Source organism: Podarcis filfolensis (assembly GCF_964270895.1).
Source record: "Podarcis filfolensis genome assembly, chromosome: 13".
Lineage (NCBI taxonomy): Eukaryota > Metazoa > Chordata > Lepidosauria > Squamata > Lacertidae > Podarcis > Podarcis filfolensis.
The window spans coordinates 33,056,773-33,068,058 of record NC_139615.1 but is presented as its reverse complement, the minus strand read 5'-3'; the positions used below and the strand labels follow the sequence as shown (position 1 = coordinate 33,068,058).

At 45.5% G+C, this 11,286-nt stretch overlaps 1 protein-coding gene across 1 annotated transcript; it reads right to left on the bottom strand.

Annotated features, from left to right (window-relative positions):
* Positions 1-1,860: 1,860 nt before the first annotated feature.
* Positions 1,861-10,868, bottom strand: LOC310748119 (ubiquitin-conjugating enzyme E2 Z-like). The gene is made up of 4 exons (XM_083583705.1): positions 9,227-10,868; positions 8,524-8,636; positions 7,110-7,200; positions 1,861-4,605 (listed from the first exon to the last, which is right to left on the bottom strand). Exons 1-4 carry the CDS (start codon positions 9,266-9,268, stop codon positions 4,435-4,437), a joined length of 417 nt encoding a protein of 138 aa, XP_083439831.1. The 5' UTR covers positions 9,269-10,868; the 3' UTR covers positions 1,861-4,434.
* Positions 10,869-11,286: the final 418 nt, after the last annotated feature.

The following is an 11,286-nucleotide window of genomic DNA, read 5'->3' as shown; positions in this document are numbered from 1 at the left end:
AGGGCTTGCCGATCGAAAGGTCGGCGGTTTGAATCCCCCGATGGGGTGAGCTCCTGTTGCTCGGTCCCTGCTCCTGCCAACCTAGCATTTCGAAAGCAAGTCAATGTGCAAGTAGTTAAATAGGTACCGCTCCGGCGGGAAGGTAAACGGCGTTTCCGTGCGCTGCTCTGGTTCGCCAGAAGCAGCTTAGTCATGCTGGCCACATGACTCGGAAGCTGTACGCTGGCTCCCTCGGCCAATAAAGTGAGATGAGCGCCGCAACCCCAGAGTCGGTCACGACTGTACCTAATGGCCAGGGGTCCATTTACCTTATTGGAGATCAAGCCTATCCATTATGAAGGAAATCAGCCCTGAGTGCTCACTGGAAGGATAGATCGTGAAGCTGAGGCTCCAGTACTTTGGCCACCTCATGAGAAGAGAAGACTCCATGGAAAAGACCCTGGTGTTGGGCAAGATTGAGGGCACAAGGAGAAGGGGACAAAGGACAAGATGGTTGGACAGTGTTCTTGAAGCTACCAACATGAGTTTGACCAAACTGTGGGAGGCTGTGGAAGACACGAGTGCCTGGCGTGCTCTGGTCTATGGGGACACAAAGAGTCGGACACGACTAAACAACGAAGTTGGCCACTTGCGACCAAGTGAAGATGCCTGGGCACGAGGATGATGCCTGACATCTCCACCACCTGGAGGTGCATGCCTGGGCATCATTCAATTTGAACCGTTTTCACACACTTCTACCTTGTCCTGTAGAATTCTATCAGTTATATTTTATCTGCACAATCGGACTGAATTTCAGGAACCAAAATGCTTTTTCTGCGCAGCCTGTACAAGAGCAGTCAACAATGTTTCTTTAGTCGTGTCTGACTCTTCGTGACCCCATGGACCAGAGCACACCAGGCACTCCTGTCTTCCACTGCCTCCCGCAGTTCGGTCAAACTCATGTTGGTAGCTTCAAGAACACTATCCAACCATCTTGTCCTCTGTTGTCCCCTTCTCCTTGTGCCCTCCATCTTTCCCAACATCGGGGTCTTTTCCAGGGAGTCTTCTCTTCTCATGAGGTGGCTAAAGTATTGGAGCCTCAGCTTCAAGATCTGTCCTTCCAGTGAGCACTCAGGGCTGATTTCCTTAAGAATGGAGAGGTTTGATTATATAACAATGTTATAGTAATATATAGTTAATTGGTGTGCTTGTCTTCACTTACCCCCCACCACACTGTCCTGCTTACAATTGTGAAGACTATTCGTACATTACAAATGGTCCATGTCACCCTTAAGGGGGAAAAAAGGCAGGAATAGGCCAATATATATGTGGACTGTCACTGAATCAAGTGACTTTTCTTCTTGTAAGTTTTCAAAGTTCTTCATCTAGCTCAAGGTTATCACCTGAACTAGCCTTCGGGCATAGGGCGGTATAGAAATAAATATATATAGAAATAATATTGTTGTTTAGTCGTTTCTGACTTTTCGTGACCCCATGGACCATAATTAATAATCAAGCCCAGTCAGCCCATCATTTGCAAAAGATGACTTTAGAACAGTCTTGCCCCAAAATGGCAACTAGAAATTCTGTTTTTGTGACTACAACCTTGGTTTAAGGAGCCATTTGGCCCCTGGCTTATATATCTGAGTTTCTAACACTGGGAGAAAGGTGTGTGCATAAACCTTTGATTTATTCTTTTGGAAGTACAGCAATCATTGCTCCCCGCCCCCTTTTCCACTGGTCCCACCAACCAATGGCATGTGTGGGGCCTGGAAGTTTCACCAAAAGGGAAAACATCTCTGATGTAAGCTGCTTATGAAAACAAGACCCCCTTTTTGGGTATTCCCGGCTGTTTTACGAATCCAGGACAAAGGACAAAGATCCTGCCAAAACAAACTTTATTGCACCAAAAAAAAAAAATTATGTACAATTGTATATAAACAAGGATTCCTTATTTTTCTTAAGACCCTTGTGCATTCGAGTGTGTTTAGCTTGTTAGGCCTAAAAGTCTCGTCACTAAACATTTTGTCTAGATCAGTCATCTAGGATTGTCACTTTTGAAATGGAAAACATTCAGAAAACAGATGACTATGGGCAGCTAGAAAACCATTTTTTGTTTTGTTTTGTTTTCTTACATCCACATGCGAGCCGTGTGAAAAAGAAATAACCACATAAGGCATTTTCATGTTTTCTTTTCGTTTTTGTCTTAAAAGAAATGTAATGCAATGGTTCGACAGCCAACATGCATCTGGAACTAAGGTCTCTTGAAGTTAACGGGTGCTCTGATTCCGGAACACCTCTGCTCCTGGTGACTATAGACTGGGGGAAAGCCAAACTTACACAATCGGCAGAGTTCGGAGAATAGAAGTCCTACCTAGGTCCTACTGATTTCGGTGAGACTTAAAACATTAAATGTGCACTCAAGTCCCTTTGATTTCAGTGGAGGTGAAGCACGACTGATTTCTGTTTTCGTTTTGCTGGATTGCACCCAATGAGATCAACACAAACATGATAAGATTGCCTTCGTCCTCACGAGGTCCCCCTCCACAAGGCATCTAAATGCAAACTTGCATTACAAAGCTTTTGATTCCACCGGCTATTCGTAACCCTTGGGAGATTCTTTTCTCCTTGCGGGTGGGAGAGAAACGGAGAAAAGGGCATTCCACTCCAAAAAGCAGATATAAGGGGGTTACTTTTAGTTTTAAGTAGCAGCACATCGTACTCTACATGGGAGAGGCAGGAGCAGCTGCAAGACTGGTGTTGTGCTTGCAGATAAACAGTGCCTAGAGTCACACATGAACTTCCTTTCAGAGGCCAGGTAGGAATTGCATGGTTCCTACAGCTGGGATTGGACCTATTGAGTGAAACGCGTCCTACTGGCCTGGCCACTTTTAGCATCTGCTCACCTCCCCCTGCCAAGTTTTTGATCTGGATGTGCATCTGTAGGTCAGGAGCTCCCCCCCCCCCATTTTTAAAAAAAAGTCTTAAAGGGTCTCTAAAAGAAGAAGGGTAAAAAAGCAAGGGAAAGGTGCTCACAAGGCTTCCGAGCCTTTCTATGTAGAAACCAGCTTGAACTTTCAAAAGTAAAAAAATAAAATAAAATACTTTGCCAGCTGGGAGGGTGGCCAGACGTTCTCCCACAATTCGATCCTCAAAAGGCATGTGCTTCTCAGTCTATAGCACGACAAAGTGATTTGGAGAGAAGGGCAGATTCGGCAGACTTACACATGTGCAATTTTGCTTCGGTTTCAATAGAGGCTCCTGACAAAAAACGAGAGCCAATCCTTCGACAGATCTCAACAGCTGGTTTTCTGCCCTGGCCTTGGACTGATGCTTATTGCTGTCCTTCCATTAGTTTGTATCCTCCTCTACATCACTGAACTCCTAACTCTGTCCCCCAAAGCTGCAGATCTGAGTTGCTTTGAACAGAGAAGTCTGCTATGCCAAAGCTTAAGATTAGCATTGCTTTTTTCTCTCTTGGTGCTGCGTTAATTTATATTTGCTCTCTCAATGGCTGCATAGAATCACCTGTCTTCACTAAATTCTAATACTGTACCTTCCAAAAAAATAATAATTATATGCTGCTTGCAGGAAATGAACTGCCAGAATGATGACTCCTTCCCAAGGATCACAAAAAATAAAAACAAAAACACTGGCCATGAAACCTGCTCAACTACACCTTTTGAAGGCCGCTGGCTGGCTTGCTCACAAGGCTGACACATTAACAATTTAGGTTCTCTCCCAGTTTGTCTCTTCCTTCTTTCCTGCCTGGATTCCGAATTTGGGGAGGGGTTATTCAAAAGGAGCTCTAGAGTTGAGTAAAGCTTTGGAAACTGCTTTTTCGTTGTCGTTTTGGATCGCCACAAAAGCCCAGTTCCGGCCAAAGTTCCTCCTCTTTGGTCTGTCTAGGACAGGCAACACCAACCCAACTGGGAAACAGAGTGAATATGAAAACAGGGCTTGATTATTTAAATGGTCAAAGGTGCTTTTACAGACTTGGTAGAGCTGGGAATCCATCCCTTTGTGGGAACGCTGGGAGGGAGGCGCTGAGGGTATATGCGGCATGTTTTGAAACAAAAGACGGCGGGGCGTAGAGGCAAGCTCTACCTCCTGCTCTTTTAGAAACATGGGGAGGACAGAAACCAACCCGTCGCGGGTTCTTCCAGAATGCCTTTATGCCATTTTTGCTCACGGGTCTCCAGCAGAGAAAGAGCCACTTTCAAAAGACAGCTTGTCACGAGCCCGTGTTCAGTTTTAGCATCAAATCCTCGTTTGTTTTAAACAGCGTGTACCAGAGCACTGGAGGAGGCAATGAAGGGGTGCTGCTCAGCTCAGGTTCTCCCCGCTCTGGAACCGGACTGGTTCTTGGGTCTCTCCGGGGTTCCTCCGCAGTGCCTGGAGTCAGAAGATCCCACCCCTACGTCTTGGGTTCCCAAGCGGTCAGGTGGGAGGCACCTAAGCCTTAATGCTCCCTTGAGTGTCTGTCTCTGTCTCAGAGGAGCTGCTTTCTGAGTCTATGTCTGGGTTCTCCTGCTGGTGTTTCTCTTGCACCTTCAGGCGGATTCCTTGCAAACGCAGCAGAAGGGACTGGTAGTCAAAGTGCCCTCGCTTCTCACCGAAGGGATCCTGCGAGAGGAGAGGAGACGGGATGAAAATTACTTTTTTTTTTAATGCTTTATTGGTTGAAAACTGTATAACAGAAATAATCAGCAGATGTAAAAGACAAGATAAAAACCACAATTATTCTTTTCTTAATTGATACTTGTTTTGTACATCGTATTGTAATTAAGTTTAACATGACCTCCGATCTTCCCATTAAGTTCCCAGATTAAATTCCCTGATTACGCACTTATCTTTATTTTCTCCCTGTTATTTAACTTACTTTAAATTTCGTAAACTTATCCTATTTGCACCCAGAAGTCAATCGAAACCTGCCAACGGATTAATATTTTGACAATGTTCTTTTACAAAAATTCTATATATGTGCCCTAAAGGTAAAGGTAAAGGGAGCCCTGACCATGAGGTCCAGTCGTGACCGACTCTGGGGTTGCGGCGCTCATCTCGCTTTATTGGCCGAGGGAGCCGGTGTACAGCTTCCGGGTCATGTGGCCAGAATGACTAAGCTGCTTCTGGCGAAACCAGAGCAGCGCATGGAAACGCCGTTTACCTTCCTGCCGGAGCGGTACCTATTTATCTACTTGCACTTTGACGTGCTTTCGAACTGCTAGGTTGGCAGGAGCAGGGACCGAGCAACGGAAGCTCACCCCGTCGCGGGGATTCGAACCGCCGACCTTCTGATCGGCAAGTCCTAGGCTCTGTGTTTTAACCCACAGCGCCAACCGCGTCCCATACATATGCCCTACTCTCTGATAAATTTTTCATCTGTAACGTCTCGTAGCCTTGCTGATAGCCTCGCCAATTCAGCGTGCTCTCTTAATTTATTTTGCCAGTCTAATTTGGATGGGTTGTCCTCTCCCTTCCAACCTTTTGCGAATAACTGTAGCATACATAAAGACTCTCCTGAGCTTTTTCGGAATTTCGTTGCCCGCAATTCCTAGAAGGAAGGCTTCAGGCTTTTTAGGGAAAGAGCATTTGAACATTTTCTTAAGTTCGTTAAACTGTCTGATCGGGATGAAAACAACTTGCATCAAGATCTGCCAGGGTTACTTTGCACATGGACTGGAAACAGGGTGGCCAAGGCCTTCTGTAACCAGTTCAAGTAATAGACGCTTGACAAGATCAATATTATTCTAAGCAGCAAGTATTTTTTAACAACCCTGAAGCCACAAGAGGAGCAGGGGAACTACTGCTGGATCAGATTGGAAACCCAAGTCTAGCAAATCAGACGGGAACATGTGCTTCAGTTGAGAAAAATGACATTCGGTAAGGGGAAAATAGCTTCCTATTACAGTGGTACCTCGGGTTAAGAACTTAATTCGTTCCAGAGGTCCGTTCTTAACCTAAAACTGTTCTTAACCTGAAGCACCACTTTAGCTAATGGGGCCTCCCGCTGCCGCCACGCCGCAGGAGCACGATTTATGTTCTCATCCTGAAGCAAAGTTCTTAACCGGAGGTACTATTTCTGGGTTAGCAGAGTCTGTAACCTGAAGCGTATGTAACCTGAAGTGTCTGTAACCCAAGGTACCACTGTATATTGACATCTATCTATAACCTAAGAGGAACCTGCTGAATCAGGCCAAAGGCCCATCTAGTCCAGCATCCTGTTTGCACAGTAGCCAACCAGATGCCTGTGGGAAATTGTCAAGCAGGACCCGGGCGCAAGAGCCCTCTCCCCTCCTGTAGTTTCCAGAAACTGGTATTCAGAAGCATGAATGCCTCTGACTGTGGAAGCAGAGCACAGCCATGCAAGCTCACTTCCTGGATTAGAGAATTTAAATCTTTCATCCCCATCCCCTTGCTGGATGCTCTTTTCCCAATAACCAGGATCTATTCAAGTCTCCTACCTCTCACCCCCTCGTTCCAACGTCCTGCTCACGTTAATATAAAAATGGTGAAAGGTAAAGGACCCCTGGACAGTTATGTCCAGCCAAAGGCGACTATGGGGTTGCAGCGCTCATCTCGCTTTCAGGCCGAGGGAGCTGGCGTTTGTCCACAGACAGCTTTCCAGGTCATGTGGCTGGAATGACTAAACCGTTTCTGGCGCAACAAGACACCGTGATGGAAGCCAGAGTGCATGGAAACACCGTTTACCTTCCTGCCACAGTGGTACCTATTTATCTACTTGGACTGGCGTGCTTTCGAACTGCTAGGCTGGCAGGAGCTAGGACAGAGCAACGGGAGCTCACTCTGTCGCGGGGATCCGAACCACCAACTTTCCAATCTGCAAGCCCAAGGGGCTCAGTGGCTTAGACCACAGCGCCACCCGCATCCCACAATATACTTCCAGCTAGTTCCTGGTGCTTCAGAAATGCCAGCAATTGGTCATTTCTCCTAATTTGTCCCCCATACCTCAGGTTTTCAATTTGCCCTTTGGGAAAACCCTCAGCTGAGCAAACGAGCCCACTTCTCAAGAGGGAAGGAAATATGACAATCCAAATTGTTTAATTTAAAACAAAAACACGGAGGCTGCCTTCCGGAGTGGGCAGTCATAGACATTATCTGATCCTTACCTGCATCGTCTGTCCTTGGAGGTGAAGCCGCTCTTTGCATACCCCCTCGTAGAAATCATAATATTCCATAAAGGACTTTTCCATGACACCCCTAGCAAGCAAAATGAACCGTAAGGGCACAGAGCAAGGATGTGACAGGTGGTTTATAACAAAAGGGATACTGCCATAGTTCGTGCTCCTGAAAATTAGTTTGTCACGTGCACATTTCTTAAAAACAACCACAATAGCTAACATTTCCCCACAGTGCAATGTACTTTGGTTCCCTCCCTCGTGCATGACCTGCTGACCAAAATACTATAAAAAACAACAACCTTAAGAGGCGGACAGCAGGGAGAGCTTCTATGGAGCCATGAATACAATTGTACCTTGGTTGTCGAATGCCTTGCAACTCGGACGTTTTGGCTCCCGAACGCCGCAAACCCGGAAGTGGGTGTTCCAGTTTGCAAATGTTCTCTGGAACCCGAACATCCGACGCGGCTTCTGATTGAGTGCAGGAAGCTCCTGCAGCCAATCAGAAGCCATGCCTTGGTTTTCAAACGTTTTCGGAAGTCGAACGGACTTCCGGAACGGATTCCGTTCGAGAACCAAGGTCCGACTGTACTGCAGTTTGCCTTGCTTGCACAAATACCCTCAGCAAAAGGTCTGAATTAATAAGGCACATAGTGGTAATCTGGAGTGGAAGGAACAGAATGCGGACCATGATCATGCAGCTGCAAGAATGAATGAATGAAGGTGTGGTGTAGTGGTTAAGAGTGGCAGTCTTGTAATCTGGTGAACCAGGTTCGCTTCCCTGCTCCTCCACATGCAGCTGCTGGGTGACCTTGGGCCAGTCACACTTCTTTGAAGTCTCTCAGCCCCATTCACCTCACAGAGTGTTTGTTGTGGGGGAGGAAGGGAAAAGGAGAATGTTAGCCGCTTTGAGACTCCTTCGGGTAGTGATAAAGAGGGATATCAAATCCAAACTCTTCTTCTTCTTGAATGCCGAGTTAGGGCTTTCATGCTGGCAAACAGTTTTTCTAAGTGGGGGGGGGGGGGAGTGTTCAGGTCCGGTACGTTTCCACAGCAACAGAATTCCTGGTGTGAGTGAGCTTGCAGAAGAGAGAGTCCACACGCTGTTGTTCCTCTAAACTAACAGCTTTATTTACATCGGAACGCTAAAATAATAAACAGACCATCGGAGACGGCAGGCCTGGTGTCTCTGCGTCTCTCGGCAAAAAAGTGAAAGTAACTCACAGACAAAGGACTCAGCTTTCCCCGGATGTAGAAAAAAACAACTCCCCAGATGCAGGACACACACAGAGCTGTTAACCCTGTAAACTCCAAACAGCACAGGAATTCTGACTAAGGGGTACCTCCCTCTCCCCTTCTCCATGCTAAATGCCTGAAACCCATGAATTGAGACTCCCAAACATACCGTAAAGGCTCCGGACAAGGGCATTTTCCTTCTAGCATGTCACACACAGCGACCCTGATAGTCTCGTGCCGAATACACTCGTTGTAATTTTTACTGTCTCCCGGATGTCTTTCCTGCAAGAGATCGGTGGCCAAAAACAAAAGTCACCTTTTACGAAGTTCAAGACACACGGCCCACAACTTTGGTCTTGTCGGGGGCGGGGGGGGGGGGGAGAAGAGAGAGACTGGGAATGCCTCCAATTAGTATGGCTGACAATACCCATTGGAAACACTGGCCAGTCGCCGATAAAAGTGGATTGACGATCCTATTTCAAACCAGAGCTACGGTCCATGAAAGATCCCAAAGAGGTTCCATGCATGGTCTTGCTCTGCAGACAAGCTGCGAATATGTGCATACGGACTGCAGCATATGGAGTTATCCAGGGCTGCTCAAGGCATTCTTCCTTTCCACTCTGTCCCAATGCAGTCAGCTGTTTTAACACAACAGGGAAGCAGGCCCCACCTGCAGCAACATGCCGAACCTCTGAATCGGGAGGGTCTTCTTAAAAGGATGTAGGGGTTGGAGATCAAACCTCAACGGGTCTTATTGCTCTGCCGACATTCCCGTTTCTAAGAGAGCAGTTTGTTATGGGACGGCCACTTCCCTGTCCCTGTAACCAAGAGCTCCGTAAAGTGGGCACTAATCCACGATTCAGGCTACTTACCTGCTCAAAGCCAGGCTCGTTGTGATAAGGGTTCTCAGTCATCAGGGACTGTATAGATATAAGGACCGAAGAGATGCTCTGGGCAGGACTCCAGGCCGGACCAGTCCACGTACTGCCAGACAGGAAGAAACAGGAGTTTATTTTCACACAGCCAAACAAACACAATTCTGTAAAGTGGAGTGGATGATGTGTGGCTTTCAGTGTACTTCGATTTGTAACTTGTGAGAGGCCTAGCTATCAGTGTGTGTGTGTGTGTGTGTGTGTGTGTGTAGGTAGGTAGGTAGGTAGGTTGGTAGGTAGTACAAAAAGACAGTTTCCAGTGTAGGTAAGGCAGGTAGTAAAAAAAACCCAAACAGTTTCCAGGCCTCAGGGTGGTGGGGAAAAAATTGAAGACGTAACAGCAAGAACCACTAAACAACCAAAGAAGATCGAAAAGCCCAAATCTGTGACACACGTAGCAGATAAAATGTATAGTTATAAATGAAATTGCAGGCAGGATTCGAGATAAAAGCAGGAGCAGATAGACAGCAAAATAATTGTAACATGAGAAACTTTTTTGCAATAGATAAAAAGATGTAATGCAGTAGAAAAAAAGGTTTGAGTAAAAGCACTGTGGAGGTGAGGGTAGGAAGTCATTTTATGACCTGGAGGTCCGGTCGGATCCCAAGGTTTCTGTAACCTGTGCATGTGCGTGGGGGCAAAACCCAGTAAAATACTTCCGGGTTTGCCGCACGCACACCCCAAAGTTTATGTAACCAGAGGGTTATGTAAACGAAGGTTCGACTGTATTTGTTTTGAAGGTAGTTGTGAAAACGTTTGCGCGCACACACACATGTTATGAAGATGGATAATTACTGTTTTGTGATAAAACCATTCCAAACTTTTATGCATCTTTCCAGTGTACAATCTGAATCGAGGGCTGTATGCATTCAGTCTCACACAAGAGCCACACACAAAGTCTGGCAGTGAGGGGAGAATTCAGCCTCCTAAGGATCACATTCCTTTTCTGTTTAGATGTCTAGCTCTTATCAAACGTACTGGAATTCTGAAACCTTGGGAACTGGCTGATTAGGGGAGCAAGGGGGACACGGGGGCAGGATTCCTAGCGGCCAGGGCTCAAGGCGTCAACACCCCACGCATCTCCTTGGCAAGTCTCCGTAATTAGGAGAAAACAGAATAAATCATGGCAATCAAGCAAATGCGAGCAAACGTCTGTGATAAACAAGTCAGAAATTCCATTGTTTCTTGGCATTGTCATCTTCTTTCAGAGCACCAGCTACACACTGTGTCTACACCTCAGTTCCTAGAAGCTGTGTGAAATATCTGAGGAATTCTATTTGGAGCATTCCCACTGTCCAGAGATGAAGGGCAAAATGCTAAACTATGAAAACAGGAAATAAAAATCCAGAAACACAAAACAGGATAATGAAGTTGCATAGCACGGTGTCCCTGCCCCTTGCTTTTTCAGGGTGCTGGTGCAAGAGCACCTGATTTTTCCCAAATAACATGTAAAAGGTGCTTGCTTGGGTCCCCAAATCCAATTAGATCCTAAAAGGTTCCAAATCATATATATCCTAAAAAGCACTTGTGGCTAACAGACAAAGTGTAGCTAGTAAATGTGGTTTAAAACACCCAAGGCCATGCCTGAGCATTAGTGAACCTACAAAGAAAAGAATGCTCTAACTGCAGAGTGGATAAAAATCAATGTTTTTTTTTATAAAATAAAATAAAAAATCAGATTTTTAAATTTTAAACAGGATTTTTTTTATTCAAACCAGATTTTTTTTAAATCGGATTTTTAAAATAAAATGCTTTTGGAGAAAAATCTTTCTAAAGATAGTTTTCTATTTAAGTTACATTATACTTCAAAATCAGGAAATAAGTTTTAGGTTTTTCATGTGTGCTAAAACTCAGTCTAAGTTTTTTTAAAAAAACTGTTTAACCACATCAGTTAACAAATATGGATACATATGCTATACTGTTTTTGTTACATAAATTGTTTAAATTGTTATTAAGGAAATGATTATTTTTCTCCTTCCAATAAAGTACAGCAGAAAAGC